This window comes from Ostrinia furnacalis, unplaced genomic scaffold, assembly GCF_004193835.3.
Source record: "Ostrinia furnacalis isolate ACB-3 unplaced genomic scaffold, ASM419383v2 OfSCF0322, whole genome shotgun sequence".
Classification (NCBI taxonomy): domain Eukaryota; kingdom Metazoa; phylum Arthropoda; class Insecta; order Lepidoptera; family Crambidae; genus Ostrinia; species Ostrinia furnacalis.
In genome coordinates this window covers 1,284,878-1,301,128 of record NW_021130561.1, presented here as the reverse complement: position 1 = coordinate 1,301,128, position 16,251 = coordinate 1,284,878, and the positions used below count along the sequence as shown (strand labels likewise).

Here is a 16,251-nt window from a genome sequence, read left to right as displayed (position 1 = left end):
GTTTGGTTTAATCGAATCCGCGGCCTCCGTAGTGCGGTTTGCAAACCACTAAGCCACGCAGAAGCAAGCCTCTTTACCCTGCCTACTTTATTTGTTAAATATTAGCGTGTTGAATTTGCACTTCACTCAGGGTTTCATCGTATTGGGAAGCTCCAAAATAATGGATGTGGCTAAAATAATCAGGTTAGTTCAAAATTACATGGAATAAAGTGGAGATAACTTTGTGTATGTAGCTCGCTCATCCGAATAGTTTTACCAGGATGGAGTCCAGGAGCTTAATTTCGGGACAGTTACAGGTACTTTAATAGAAAACCTTCTTTACGCTTATTCGTGTTTATATAAAAACAGTTGACTATAAAATGATCTTTCCCAAAGTTGTTGATTGTTAATTATGTGGGTAATGAAATTATGTATTCAGTTCAATGTCTTTTGTCAAGTGGGAATTGAATCCACGACCTTTCACTTAAATCTACCTTTACGGCAAAGTGGGATATTTTTTACCCATTTGTTACGTGTGGGACCACAGTTAACATTTGTGTGTTACACAAATTATCAGGAATCTACGACTCATGGTCATACTACTGCAGGGTTAGTTCCGCGCGGACGCACTTTAGCCTACACTCTGCGTTGAATGTGCACTGAACCGGGCTATAAAGCCTGTATGAAACTTATCAGCAACTATTCACAGTTGGGCAATTGCATTGTAAAAGTAAACAGGCGCTATAATTTATAACGCCTTTATTGTGAGCCTGGTAGAAGAATAATCTTGATTTTTATTTTAATGGTTTTGGAAACCATGTATTATCATCATTTTGAATTCAACCTGACTAAACTGAATCTTCTAATAATCCACAGGAGACAATCATACGATTTTTTCTATTGTAAAATTAATGCCATGTAACAGATAAATAGATACATAAGTTTAAAAAATAGGCAGTGATTTTTTAAGCCCCAAGACCCTTTCAATATAACAGATTCAGTTTTTACGACTTGTACTTGCAAAAATGGTACATCACTACAAAAAGAAACAAAACAAATGAACATAAAGATAATTTATTTACATCTAAAATGAAGTCTGTGCCAAAGTGCCAACTTTTGTAAATATATTTATAACTTTACAAAAAGTCCGACATAGGAAACATAAACATGAAACTAACTAACATAATATACATTAAACACTACTTTTTAGATAATGCTTTTCCTTTGGGCTTCAGCCAACTGTCAATGACTCTCTGTTTCTTCTGCGCCTCTTCTTTCAGGGTCTTCTGATACCTCTCTTTGGCAAAGTCCAGCTCCGAACACATCTCTACGATTTTAGACGCATACTCCCGTTGTTTCAGCAACCTTAACTTCTGTTTGTGCTGAAATCAAACACGGAAAAACATTTAAAAACAAAAAGTATAACTATTTAAATAAATAAATACATAATATGACAGTACAAAATTATAAACAAATAATAAATAAATAAAACATTTATTCACTGCAATCTTAGGGTTACAAATTAGGTGTGGACTTCCTCTATTAAGTACATAAGCACCTGTGTCAGAGGAAGCCACTCTTCCTTATCATAGCATCGTAAAAAACCTTGGTAGTATGCAATAAACATTTCAACTTTCATTTCAATTATACTACATAGGAATAACATAGGAATAAATAGTACACGAAAAGCACTAATATCTTTTGTAAGATCTATTTTGTGAGTGTAAATGAATCTACAAACCAGAAGTGGAGTAGGCCGACCATCTAAAAAGGTATAATCAGGTCCATCTGTGAGTATTCCCTCAGAAGTGCGGTTTTCAGCCAGACCTTTAGATATGCGCCATTCCTTAGTACTGTTATAGAATGTACAGCTAAACGCTCTATGCAGGACTGAAAAATATAAGTTTATTAAAAAAATGAGTATCTGCACCTGGATGAGTGAAAAAACCAGAATTAGAAGCCTTATGACTAAGATACGTACTTCGAGAATGCATAAAAGCTGTTTTTCTAATTAACATACTCATTTTCCAGATTGTTTTCGAATTTAACTTCGATTTAAAGAAAATTTTACCTTCTATTTTTTTAGTTTTAAGGTTATGTTTTTACTTCATAGAAACTGACATTGGTTTTTTTTTAGTTTCACTCAATCCCAGCAAAAAGTATGCATTAATATACAGCTTTTAGTGGATGGAAAGTATGGAAAATCAAGCATTGCTTTCTGATTGGTAGATTTGAAAAATAAAATTTTATGTCATCCAATCACAATCACATGCTTATCAACTAGTGGTGTAATTTTCTGCTAAGTCAAGTCGAATGAAATCATAAAAACGGTAATAATCGGAACACTGAATCGGAACGTGAATCTTACTTCATCTACCTGCCACAGTGTTGCCAGAAGGTTACTTTTGTAACCTTTTTGGTTACTTTTGAACTGTTGTGGTTACTTTTAGGTTACACTAATGAAAAGGTTACTTTTAGGTGATTTTTCAGAAATTATAAAATTTGTAAGAACTATTTATTAGTCTAAACAAATAAAGAAATTTTGACTTTGACTTTGAACTTTGCAGGTTATTCAGTAAAAAATATTAATAGTGACAATTTAAAAATTATGTCATAAAGTGCATTTAAACTTGAATTTTATTTATTATTTGTTAAGAAAAATTAGTTTTAGCGAATGTTTTTCGATAATAAAACGCAAATCCATGAAACGGTTTTTTTTATACGACTGGTCACTTTTCGTATATTTAGATGATCAATTGTATTCATTTTCCATCCATTAACAACCTTTTACACAATCCTCCCTCAGCACCCCCCCCCCCCCCGTATAAAGGTTACTTTTTGTTCAAAAAGGTTACTTTTTGTTCAAAAAGGTTACTTTTTTTTATATTTCTGGTAATTTCTGACCTGACCCGACTGGCAACACTGACCTGCCATTTTTGTTGACATTAAAAAAAACTTATCGTTTCGTCAGTGCTTGTGTGTGATTGTGGTCGCAATTTTAATTTCAGCAGTGATAAAAATATACATATTCGTTCATTTAATAAATCTTGTGTCTGTGTGTTGTGCTCGAAGTGCAGGTAAGAAAAACTATAAATTTGTTTACTGTGCAAACGTAATTCGAAAGCTGATCGATTGAAGTTGTTGCGCCATTTATCTAGTAATTTCCACCGAAGATTCTTGCACTTTCCTACAGTTTCCTCAGAAATCATATCAATATTCTGTTTGTCCGATAATAGTAACTGTCTAGGTACGTGGCTTGTATAATTTTAGTGCAAATTTCGTGAGGTTTACACAATTTTCAGTAACTCATCATCACATTAACATCTGTCAAGCAAGATTGTCCCGTCTGTGAGTAAGTCTGGGAATCCCCGCTCGCACTTTCCTCAGAAACAAGTCTTGATTACAGTTTTCAGTTTTTTCTGTAAACCTTTCAAATCTTAGAACCAGGTTTGCATCATTCAGACATGATTGTAGGAAGATTGTAGGTAAAACAGTAAAGAAATTCAAGCCAATTCAACTGCATGTAAAAACTTAACCTTTACAGATGTATTTGGATGAATTTCAATGTTAATAAGAAGGAAAGTGTAAAAAAATATTAAACTAGTGTATAATATGAGTCATACATAGCACCATTCAGTGTGACCTTGGAGATATGTACAGTCAACAGCACCTCAGAATATACAACGTGTCCCAAAATTCAAGGATAAGCCGGCGCCGCAGGGTAGACATAGTCATGACTACTTTAGGAAAAATAAGAAAAAAAAATCTATCTCAATTATTTTTTAAGTTACACAATAAATAATGAAATTCGTCAAAAATTGACACCCCTTATGACATTTTACATTACCACGGCCACAATTTTTCAAATACTTCTGTTTTTTTGTTTGTATCGGCAACTTAAGTAGTGCTGCTGTCCATCCCAATTCTTAAAACCCCCAGAATCCTTGCAGTTTTTACACAAAAGTTAATCAAAATATGATATTTCCTTAAAATTTTTAACGATTTTTACTTTCACTCCACTTTGACTCGTCGTTTTGTAAAAAAAAAGTATGAACACTACTGCGGCAAGTTTTTTATAAAGTTGACGCAACTATCCAAGATTCCAAAATGGTATAATACTCTAAGAAAACTAGTCGCAAAAAAGATAAGCGTACCATTTTTACAAGCAATTCGCTTGTTAGTTAGTATGAGATAAATCTTACAACTGAATTTAAAACCAGTTCTCCTCAACCAATTGAGCTGAAATTTGATATGCTTGTGTAAGTACAATGACAATGCAATATTATGGTATCATTGAGCTGGATGGAGTCTGGAGGTGGCCATAGGAACTTCTAAACGAAACGGCGGAATTGCATCTAGTTTAGGTTCGATGGATTTGTCTTTTCGAGCAATTTAGTGCTAGATGATGTCCAGGGTCCTGATGATGAAGTCAAGAGGTGGCCAGGAGCTGGCCATAGGAACTCCTAAACGAAACAGCGGAAGCTTATCGAGTTTGGGTTCGTTGGATTTGTCTTCCCGGGCACGTGGGCCATGAGATTGAGAAACAGCTAAAAAGGAATAAAGTCCATGCGCGATTATAACTTTATTTTAAAAGTTATAATCGCGCATGGAATTTATTCCTCTTTTTTTCTGTTTGCGCTACAAGCTTTCGAAATTATTTGAACCTTGCATACAATTATTTTTATCGTTAAATTCTTTCGTAAAATTTCGCATTAATGCTTGTTTTTCAAAAAGTATTTTTTTATTATAACTTTATTTTACACTTTTTAGTAGGTTCTCAATCTCATGGTCCAAGTGCTCGGGAAATCAAATCCAACGAACCCAAACTCGATAAGCTTCCGCCATTTCGTTCAGGAGTTCCTTTGGCCAGCTCCTGGTCACCTCTTGACTTCATCATCAGGACCCTGGACATCATCTAGCACTAAAGTGATCGAAAAGAAAAATCCAACGAACCCAAACTAGATGCGATTCCGCCGTTTCGTTTAGAAGTTCTTATGGTCACCTCCAGACTCCATCCAGCTCAATGGTACCATAATAATGCATTGTCATCGTACTTACATAATGTAACCAAATTTCAGCTCAATCGGTTGAGGAGAAATGGTCTTAAATTCAGTTGCAAGATTTGTCCCAGAGCCCAGACTAACTAATAAGCGAAGTGCTTGTAAAAATGATACGCATATCTTTTTGGCGACTAGTTTTCTTAGAGTATTATACCATTTTGGAATCTTGGATAGTTGCGTCAACTTTATAAAAAACTTGCCGTAGTAGTGTTCATACTTTTTTTTTACAAAACGACGAGTCAAAGTAGAGTTTAAGTAAAAATCGTTCAAAATTTTAAGGAAATATCATATTTTGATTAACTTTTGTGTAAAAACTGCAAGGATTCTGGGGGTTTTAAGAATTGGTGTGGATAGCAGCACTACTTAAGTTGCCGATACAAACAAAAAAACAGAAGTATTTAAAAAATTGTGGCCGTGGTAATGTAAAATGTCATAAGGGGTGTCAATTTTCGACGAATTTCATTATTTATTGTGTAACTTAAAAAATAATTGAGATAGATTTTTTTTCTTATTTTTCCTAAAGTAGTCATGACTATGTCCATCCTGCGGCGCCGGCTTATCCTTGAATTTTGGGACACGTTGTATATTATTGATGCAAAATAACACCTATTACAAATACATAAAGTACTACAGTTTTTAACTTGATGACAGCACTTCTGTGCATATTGGAAGTGGTTTGTTAACTTTATAATAAAGTTAAAAAAATATTTTTATCACACATAAAACAAATTCCACTGTCATTTACTCTTGCCTGTCTATTTAGGTAAATGTTACCAAATCTAAACCTGCTACAGTAGCAATATTGTTTAAATACTGTTAATTCATATTCAATGCTTCCATTTTATTAAAGATGTTGAGAAAACCTTCTTTGCAGAAGCATACTTGTATGTTTAATTTCAATGTCTGTCTTATTTTTTAATTTTTATTATAATGTTAACAAATCCCTTTTAAACCATGTGTACTTAAGTATCTACTAACAAAACTCGATTGTCAACTGTAGTATATACCTAATAAATAAATAAATAAATAAACATCAACAGTTCTTAGATGTGAACTTATTATACTTATTTATTTAATCAATAACTCTTCTTTTTCAGTTCACCCTGACACCGTAAGGTAAATCAGTAAAAACGGCTACCGATAAGCTGAACAGTTCGGATCAACCAAACTACAACACGATGTGTATGTATTCTTTTTAATATTTCTATTTTTTGTACAGTTAACTAACTGAGGATGTGGCAGAATCAAGGCGTGTATCCGGGAGGTCATTTTATAAATATTATATCTATGTCGTCACCCTGTAAATGTTTATTTATTTAGATAATCAAAGACTTGCATAAGAAACATATTTTGTCAGAATTAAACTGACTGGACTTAATAAAAGTAAAACGTTAATTATTTTTGTTCATACAAGTTTTGGAATCTTGCCATTGAAATGTTTAGTAAAATTATCCTATTATGTCAGTTTTAGTCGCCTCAAAATGAAAAGGTCTCCATGGAAACCATAATAATATGATCAATAAACCAATTTATTGATGTGAAAAACTTGCTCACAGAGTCTTTAATTATCTAAAGAGCTGTACAGCACAAGCACGAGCAATACAATTAACAAACACAGACACGCATACATTATTTGTATATCTATTGATTTTGGTCATAGCATCAAGGACACTTCTATTCCATAAAGGTTCGGCCAAACCAACGCGATCAACCGGCGTGCAGCGATGGCGATCAATGCATTTAGGTCTGGTCGCCATCGCTGCACGCCGGCTGATCGCGGTGTGATCGCGTTGGTTTGGCCGAACCCTTATACAATAGTCAATAATCAATATCTTTATTGCATTCTACGTTGTACATAAGGTCTTAAAATAGACCCGGATTCAGTATCTCTAAAATTATACTATCTTCTATGAAAATGAGCCTATCTAATTCTGTGAAATATTTTTCCATTTCTTATTATTACCATTACTTATGAGTAATATGAGTATTGAGTAATTTTTAGAATGACAAATGGAAATATCAATATCATAGTAGGTATGACTAAACTCATAATGACTGATAAGATTATTTTTCCAGACCAATCTCGCATTTTCAAAACAAGACTTCATGACTAAACAAATGTTATTTTGTTTGAAAATTTCAATTTCTTATTAAAATAAAAAAAATCAAAATTATTTTTATTCGTGTTTTACTTGAATTAGTAGGTACCTACAATCGTAAAATGCTCTTGAGATGTTTCATTGCAATTTACAATACATCAAGGATCAGGTGCTTCCACATGTGAAGAAGTAGGATGTACAATAATTTGGGCTTTTGTCGGAATTTGGTTATTGGTGTCAAGTCCCGATTTCATAACGTGGCCTGCTTCATACATAATATGTATAGATTTGTAAATTAAGCTCACTGTTCGGTTGTAAGTTTTCTCTCATACATTTTCCGACCGCTAATCTAAGCTCTGGAAGTACTTATAGCGTTACATTCACGTTGTCATGGGACATGGGATCTCATCTCATCTTAGGATGCGATCATGGCCATCATCAGGATTTCTGTTGTTGACTAAATGGAATTAATAATAGAACATCCATAAAAAAATCTACATATTTTGTTGTGGCTTGCCTCATGTTTCAAATTGTTGGTAATCCAATTTACCTAACTAGAAGCACAGCATGGAATGAGCACTAATCGGGCTACAACACACGACCTTATTGTCTGACGTGCATGCTCATAATCTTCAGCGTCGTTTGATCTTAAAGTACAGACTGCGAATCAGACACTTATTGCAAAATCGTACCTAATGCAACTTTAATAAGATGCATAGTGATTAGCTTAATGTGCCAAAGGTTTGAGTTTCTTCCGCGTGAAGTGGTGGTAAACTCTATTTGGGACCTGTATAAGTGGGCGGGGCACATAGCTCGAGGAGCTGATGGCCGCTGGGGCAGGAAAGTTCTTGAGTGGCGACCACGAGCCGGAAGACGTAGCGTGGGCAGGCCACCCACTGGGTGGACCGACGATCTGGTGAAGGTCGCGGGAGGTGCCTGGATGCGTCGATGCGAGCGGCGCAGGACCGGTCTTTGTGGAAATCCTTGGGGGAGGCCTTTGTTCAGCAGTGGACGTCTTTCGGCTGAAACGAACGAACGATAAGTGCCTTAAAAAGGGTTTACATATTAATACATATTTTGATTTGATTTGCCGTCGTCTGTACCAAAGTCTTCAGGTCTGGAGGCCTAGTATACCACGAAGGACTACTATTAATTAACTAATTAATATTCCAATCAACATTAAACCATTATTATAATATTCGATCGATAACGGTATCTGAGGCGTCGCTGCTGCATGAGCATTGCAATCGATTGTGAAACCATGCAAATGTGTTTATCGAGAAACTACCTACTTAATGATATAAGTCATTAATGTACTCTTTTTAATATAATTAGTACTAGGGCAATAACTTAAAGTCGTCAAAGAGTAATCTTACCACAGGCATAGGTGTTCTTTTTAATTGAAAGTTCCCCTTTTCAACAGTTTTATTAGCTTGTTGAATAAATGGCTTTGACCTTACGTAATTATTTATTGTTTGTTATGAAGAGCAAGCCCATACTATTCTCTCCCCCTCTTCCTTTGGATGTCGTAAAAGGCAACTTACAGACAAATAATGCGAACATCAGACCTTCGAACTTCGAACTCATCTGGCCAGTATGGGAAGTGTAGATCAAATCTTCCATTTGCTTAGCCTATGCGCAGACCACCGACTTTTAGTTGGCCGATACGGGACTATTCCCACCTCTCGTTCCCACCACTGCAACTCCTGTGTAGCCAGGATCTACAACCTGACCGCCATAAAACCCAACCAATGGAGGTCAAGTTTGTCCCGGGGGAAAGTTAAACTGTCATTGGACCCGCAACGAAATTAATCAGAAGAACATAGGAGGAGTTCGAAATTAAGGTTCGACTTTCCTCCATTGCAAAGCGGATTAGTTGGCCGATTCTAATTTGTATGAAGAATCGCCCGATACCAAATCAGTGTAGTCACTTCCATACATCTCCATACTGATTAACAGTCCGACCCAACTAAAACTCGGTGGTCTGCGCCTAGTCATAGGGTTCTCCAGTTGACACTAGGTGACCTCATGATGAGATGACGATATCATACAAAAATCATACTCTTTATTTACTTGCTCCTAAAACGTGTACCTACTTGGCAAAGAGTCAAATGAAAAAATCAATAAGTAGTACGCTAGACTAGTATCTGAAAGAACCTAGAATGAGATCATTCTACCGTTTCGCCCAATTAAAAATAGATCGCGATTCTATGGGCTGAATTATTTTCATGTTCCGTTTTACGTTTTGTATGTTTAGTTAATAGATAGATAGATAGATAAATGGTTTATTTGCAAAACACATTGACACACAAGAAGCAAAACGTAAGATTAATAAACACAGGAGTAGCAGGAAAGATATAGTACATTACAAAGAGAAAGAAAGAAAATCCTGCGCGCTAAGGTATAAGTGTGCCGCAGCGATGCAAAAAAGCAGAGAGCTCAGTGTAGACACTGCTCTGAAATGAGCAGAACACTGATTTTCAGCTCTTGCTTGAAAAAAAAGAAGGAAAAGAAAGAAGGAAGACGCACGTGTATGGTAGAGAATAAGGTGGTGAAAATGTTGTAATATTGTAAACCTACATAAATATATAATACCAGCCATATTACATTATTACAAGTTTTTGATAGGGTCTAGTATTTGTCGCCTGTCAAATCCCTCAAAGTCGGTCTTTATAAGTTTCTTTATGCATCAGATATGACTCAATCAGAGCTTAGAGATAGAATTTCACGACATTTCATGGTACCGGTGGGAAAAGAAAAACACTATTGTTCTTCTTTTCTCTATAGACCTTTAGCCTAGGCGCAGACCATCGATTTTTCGTCGGCCGATAGTTTAGTCGGGCAGTTGATCAGTATGGGCATGTATGGAAGTGCGCACATTGCACTGATTTGATTTGGCCGATTCTTCATACAAATTAAAATCGGGCCCAACTATCTGCCAATTAAAAATCGGTGGTCTGCGCCTAGTCTTAGGAATAAATCTTCGATTCGAAGCACGATGAAGAATCATACAAGTTGAATTTGACCCATGGGTTTGACAAAGAACTTACCCGGAATTTATATTTGTTTCTTCTATTAGAATTAAGTTTGTGTACACATGTTCCATTAACCATCAGGTATTTCAACTTCGAACTTATATTTTAAGATAGGGAACCGGTTTCGGCCTACTTAGTTCCTAGTTTGATTTACATAAATAAATAGTTATCTGGCTTGCGCAACGATGTCAATGTCAACATCAATCTGGTCTGGTAGTTCATAAACCGAGCAACCCTACGGTTGCGGGTTTGATTCCCAGCTGGGACAAAATGTTAGTATGATGGTCTCGAGCATTTATACCCGGACGGAGCTGTGGTGGTAGATAACGAATTCATGAATATTTCAGCATATTCATCTCATCATCTGGTTCCCGTTGTCTTGTCTAGTTTTTTCTCTAGTTATCAGCATCTAAATTCTACTACTGAACCCCATTCAGTAGTAGAATTTAAATGCTGATAATGGAGTCAGAAAGTGGAAAATTAAATAGCTTGTTTCAAAAATATATTTAATTGGTGGAAAGAAATTGTTTATCATTTATCATTGTTGTGTGCAAATTGGCACGGCAATTAATGAATTATCGTTATCGTTAATTAATTCATCAAAGGCATTTCATCGCGAAATAATAACTTGATTACTAACGTTATTAATCTACATTATTATTTATGTCTCTATGTGTTGCGGAGCGTGCATGAAACAAAACTAGATACTGGTCTGGTCATTTCTGCGCCCTGTGCCTGGGCACCGCTGGCACCGCCCTAGTTACGGCACTGATGCCAGGATACCGAAAGAAACCTATAATAAACGGACTTGAGTGATTCCTCCACACGTTATCACTAGTAATGCCAATCGATCGATCGCGTTACAGATAAGCTAGGACTTTGACATGCAATTGATATGACAAATACGCCGCTTCCGTTGTCAAGTATGATGATTGAGCAGAAGTCTCAACGCACAAAATGATATTGGAACAGATTTTTCGTATTTGTGGAGCGGAGCCCTGTGTCTGATTTGAAAGAGGGGCCATAAAAGATCGCTTATTCAAAGTCAAAGTCAAAATTCGTCTAACATGCAACTCTTAAGGGATACAGTTTTGTTAACCATACCTATTTGTGATCTTGTTACTTACTTATGTGTTCTTACAGTAAGTTACAGTTGAAATAAAGATGTGACAATAGATGTGAGTCACATTCCACTTGGGGAATAAGGAAGTGGTTGAAACGGTAGCACTGTATTCCCATTGCACCATCTCTTGTGTTCTTATGAGTCAAATTAAATCATCCTTTTATTATTTAACCGGATAATTATTAGATATCAGGATAATAAAGCAGTTTTAAAACACAAAGAAGTAATTCGCAAAGGTAATTTAGCATGTCATTGATTCGCTTGCCAAGGCTACATACTCGTTCAGTAAGGCTGTATAAATAATTTCAGTCATGATAACTAACGTTCTGATTTCTCACTAATACTTAACTACGTTTTCTACAAAATATCCGCCCGAGAGTGTATCCAAGTCCTCCATTTGCCTCTGGTAAATTAGAGAAAGTCGTACTCCTGCAGTAGAGTCCAAATAATGACGTAGGTACTTACTGGTTCCACCTTGTGGAACCGACGACCTCATAAAGGTAGCAGGAAGGCGCTGGATGCAGGCCGCTACCAACCGGTCACTATGGAAATCATTGGGGGAGGCCTATGTTCAGCAGTGGACGTCCTATGGCTGAAATAATGATGACTTACTGATTTAAAATTAAAAGTCAAAAATGCATGCTGAAAGTGAGACCTCGTTATTTAACATTATGTGCGAATTTAATTCCTGGCATTGTCATGTGAAAGTTTATATTTTTACATTCTAATTTCCGTCTTCGTTTGTGTCTTTAAACAAACATACTACAAAGTACAAACGGCAGATCTAGCTAAACTTAAGACCTTATTTCGTTGTAAATAAGTGCGATTATACTGCAAAAATATACTGCTGTTTCGTACCTGCCACGAAATTGCTAACTGTTCTACCCCAATGGATTTTGAACTTTGTCCAAATAAGTATAAAGTTCAAAATAAATTACGGACGGAATCATCTCATGTCGCTGTTATTTAATTTGATGATGACAGTACGTAGACTACGGACAAAAGCCAATTAACATGTCGTGTTTGTATGAACAATGACGTTAACTTATTATCAACGCAATACCCTATTGTTTAGAATTTTAGGGACGCTATTATGAAAAATCACAAAAACTAACAAAACCTTTATTTATAAACAGAAGACGTTTAAGAAAAATAAAGGGAAATGTTGAATTGTCTTGTCTGCCTCATAATTATTCCTAGCGTTAAGACCGCCTAATTGTGTGTTTGGATTTGGTAAATAGTTGTATATTTTGTGTATCTATAATTTTTACTCAATATTGTACATTTTATCTTATAATTTATTTAACCCTGAACTATCTATTTAATTATGATATAATTTTTGACATTAACCAATATTTCAATACTTACTAATTAATAATAATTAGTATCCTTATTTTACAAAGATAATTAGTCGCATTAAGTATCACTTGATGCTATGACTAAAAGAACCAGCCAACACTTGCACAACCCACACAACTGTGTAAATACATAATAATATTGTGATTTGTACCGAAATCTGCCTATAGCCTGATATGACTATGACACTTACAACTCAGTGTCAGTGGTGCGGGTAAAACGTATGACTCACCATACATTTGGACCGCACTTCTGGTTGTTCATGTACTAATTAACTTTTTTTTTATCTTCTGAAATTCATTTTGAGGAATCCATAGGCACGCAGTTATGTATGTTAGTATTATGTATGTATTTTAAATGAATATTAGCAATTTTTACTATACAAAGTGCCAATAATCCCGTTAACCCCTCCAGCTAAGCTAAAGAGTCACATTTAGACTTAAGACCTTTTACCGTCAGTCAGGGTTGTCAAGTGTCAAAATGGCAGTTAAATCTTTCTGTACAGTCTGTTAATAAGTAAAATTGTGAATATTCTATGTGCACGATGTAAATGCCTTCACTATCGCCCCGACGCGATGTAATGTGCCAAACCTGTCACACCTGTCTGCTTGCATCCTCTAACTGTTAAATGTGATGTACTGAGGCTTTTTGACACTACTAACTGATTAAATATTAAAAATAACAAATTGTGTTTCAATACTGTTTGAAAATGTGTAAAATTGTTTTCATCGTTTCTAATTCTTTTTTTATTTATTACATGAAATTTTACGCACAAGTAATATGATTAAGGGTTAAGGCTCAATTGAAAAATTACCACTCTCATTTTTTTATAAAAAGATAATGCTTTATCGAGTTCAAAAGAAATGATAAGAAGATGAGATAAAAAGGAATATTTTTCTTAAAAAATCTATTTTTTCTTAACAAAAAAATCACATTGTTTTAAAATGTCAAGAGGCCTCACCGACTTCCAACTCACCAACATACTAATTGGCAATTAACGTTCACAGATCAAAATCAAGGCGGCTACCCTCAAGGTGGGTATCCCCCGCCCGGCGGTTATCCCGCTCAGGGCGGGTACCCGGCTCAAGGCGGGTACCCAGCTCAAGGCGGGTACCCGGCTCAAGGCGGGTACCCGGCACCAGGTGGATACCCGGCACCAGGCGGGTACGCTCCACCACCGCAGCCTGGGTTCCAACCGGCAGGGTATGGTGGCGCTGGATATGGCGAGGTGAGCATAATTAATATTATTGGTAACTTAATTTTTAAAACAGTAGCAATAAGGTTCTGGAATGGAGACCACGTACCGGCAATCGCAGAGTGGGTCGTCCACCTCGTCCAACAAGGTGGATAGTTTATAAAACACAGAGGAACGCGCTAGATACAGGCCGCTACCAACCGGCTAATCTGGATATCATTGGCCTATCCTTGGTCCAGCTGTAAAGTTAACGTCAAGTTAAGTGTACCCAACTCAAGGCGGATACCCGGCACCAGGCGGGTACGCTCCACCACCGCAGCCTGGGTTTCAACCGGCAGGGTATGGTGGCGCTGGATATGGCGAGGTGAGCATTTTGACTACGTTTAACTACGTATAGTTCTTGCAACTCACGAAGGCGAGTGAGCTTTACTTGTGTACGAGCGACCACACATGTAAAGCTACTCGCCTTTGTGAATTGCAACAACTATACTTTATAAAGTACGGCCAACGAGAAGCGATACCAAATGTAAACAAACCTAATGTCATGGTAATTACGAATAGCAGGGGTGCATAACTTTTTAATAGTTCGATTACATATTTTTGTAGATAATATAGTTTTAAAAAATATCTGGCAAATCATAAAAAAAGATGTTTTATTGAATTTTGTTTTTTTTTTATACCTAATTTGAATTATTGTATAATGTAGATTTAAATTAAATAACTAGAATCACAGAATAAGTAACTAGAATAATAATAACATTTCTGCCTCACAATGTGCCCGGCGTATGGCAACAGGCCTACCCCTTTTTCATAGAGACTTAAATATATCGGAATAATAAAATAAGAACCGACAAGTAACAGATTCGCCCTCGTGAATTGCAACAACTATGTATACTAAAATTTATGTCCGAATGTTGACGAACCCGTCTGACTTTGACATATTTTGGCGGGAGAACGAGACATTACGACAAATACACAAGATGGGAAGAGACAGAATAAATTGTCAACTCGACAGTCGTATCGACCTTTCGTATCGCTGCTAGTTGGCCGTACTTTACTTACTTAATTTTTAAAACGTAGCAACAAGGTTCTGGAATGGAGACCACATACCGGCACTCGCAGTGTGATTAGGATAGGAAACTATTTACTTTATCGAACAAGCAAGTTAACATATTTCATTGTTTTAATGTGGCCAAAATTAATATAATACTTTTAATAATACCATTGTCTGCTTGAGGGTTAAATGTTATTATTGGTACCTAGTTAAATACAAGGTGGAATTTTGTAATGCCACCTGGAGGGAAAGTACTCTTAATATCTTATTTTTAAGAAAAATTACCTTATTTTTGAAAAGAAAGAGAACTGCATTCATAGATTTTCGAAAATTCACTACCATACAATTTTCTGTACATAATTAAAATAATTTAAGATTTCATGGTTTTCCTTTCATTTGATTTATCAAGTTTGTTAGAGAGATTTCATCCTTATACTTAACCCTAAAGATCGATGTAATAAAAATACAGGTGTAATTTTTGACAGATTTTATTTGGTTCGATTCCCGGGGGTGCAAGCAAATTTTTGGAAATCTTTGAATGCAGTTCTATTTCTTTTCAAAAATAAAGGAATGTTTTCTTTGAGAAAAAAATTCTATCTACAATATCAACTTACAACAACAACAGTACTTTCCCTCTAGGTGGCATTACAAAATTCCACCCTGTATTTAGAAAAGATAAATAATTACTATGACGATATAAATCTAGCCGGCTACGATCCCGTTTGACATGATTTTGATGAAGGTATTTAAAATTGACTTGTTGACACCAACATAATTAATTTCACAATTTGCAATTTAACAAAATTTTACCGCGATATGAAAACCATCAAAATGTTATCCTGTGTCATTTGGAATTACAACACCAACCACAAAAAGCTATTTTAGTACGTATTTCCCAAATAAAGTTGTCATATTATAACATAATTATAATATTTAAAATACAAGTACATTCGTTTATAATTTTTTTTAGTATTAGTACAGCATTAAATGTGATAATTTTAGGCTAATATTGAAACATCTAAAACTAATAAAATGAATTTTTAGTACGGAAGTTCCTTAGTCATCTATCACGCCTATCCTTATCGCCACAACTCAAATTTTACAAAGAAAAAATTATTTATTTACTTGTGGCAGGCCTGGCTCACTCCGCGCGGTACATCCGATAATTACCTACAGCGAAGCGCCCCGCCGGCGGGTNGGCAGAGGGCGTCCACAACAGTCCTCCATCGCGTTCGGTCTTGAGCTATGTGTTTGATCTCGCTCCAAGTCTTGCCGATCTTCTTCGCCTCGTCTGCCACAGTGCGCCGCCAAGTTTGCTTGGGGCGACCACGTTTGCGTTTTCCTTGGGGG

The 16,251-nt window shown here is 35.9% G+C and overlaps 2 protein-coding genes across 5 annotated transcripts; one reads left to right on the top strand and one right to left on the bottom strand.

Annotated features, from left to right (window-relative positions):
• Positions 1-1,037: 1,037 nt before the first annotated feature.
• Positions 1,038-2,113, bottom strand: mRpL52 (mitochondrial ribosomal protein L52). Its single transcript, XM_028315392.1, has 3 exons — positions 1,961-2,113; positions 1,721-1,869; positions 1,038-1,361 (listed from the first exon to the last, which is right to left on the bottom strand). Exons 1-3 carry the CDS (start codon positions 2,001-2,003, stop codon positions 1,179-1,181), a joined length of 375 nt encoding a protein of 124 aa, XP_028171193.1. The 5' UTR covers positions 2,004-2,113; the 3' UTR covers positions 1,038-1,178.
• Positions 2,114-2,910: 797 nt separating this feature from the next.
• LOC114360867 (annexin A7-like) lies at positions 2,911-14,042 on the top strand. 4 transcript variants are annotated; one of them, XM_028315709.1, is made up of 4 exons: positions 2,911-3,056; positions 6,137-6,155; positions 6,259-6,303; positions 13,660-14,037. In XM_028315709.1, exons 3-4 carry the CDS (start codon positions 6,273-6,275, stop codon positions 14,001-14,003), a joined length of 375 nt encoding a protein of 124 aa, XP_028171510.1. In that variant the 5' UTR covers positions 2,911-3,056; positions 6,137-6,155; positions 6,259-6,272; the 3' UTR covers positions 14,004-14,037. The 4 variants fall into 4 exon arrangements, with proteins under 4 accessions (XP_028171510.1, XP_028171537.1, XP_028171528.1 ...); XM_028315727.1 differs by lacking the exon at positions 2,911-3,056 and adding an exon at positions 3,113-3,226 and having other exon boundaries at positions 13,660-14,042; XM_028315719.1 differs by lacking the exon at positions 2,911-3,056 and adding an exon at positions 3,275-3,331 and having other exon boundaries at positions 13,660-14,042.
• The last annotated feature ends 2,209 nt before the right edge of the window (positions 14,043-16,251 follow it).

What these genes read in the sequence shown, in the direction of transcription:
- mRpL52 (XM_028315392.1), bottom strand. Translation starts at nt 2,003, where the DNA reads ATGAGTATGTTAATTAGAAAAACAGCTTTTATGCATTCTCGAA. An exon ending in AGCTTTTATGCATTCTCGAA is followed by an intron (nt 1,870 to 1,960) that starts GTACGTATCTTA and finishes TATATTTTTCAG; the next exon opens with TCCTGCATAGAGCGTTTAGC. An exon ending in GTCGGCCTACTCCACTTCTG is followed by an intron (nt 1,362 to 1,720) that starts GTTTGTAGATTC and finishes GTTTGATTTCAG; the next exon opens with CACAAACAGAAGTTAAGGTT.
- LOC114360867 (XM_028315727.1), top strand. Translation starts at nt 6,273, where the DNA reads ATGTGGCAGAATCAAGGCGTGTATCCGGGAG. An exon ending in TCAAGGCGTGTATCCGGGAG is followed by an intron (nt 6,304 to 13,659) that starts GTCATTTTATAA and finishes TAACGTTCACAG; the next exon opens with ATCAAAATCAAGGCGGCTAC.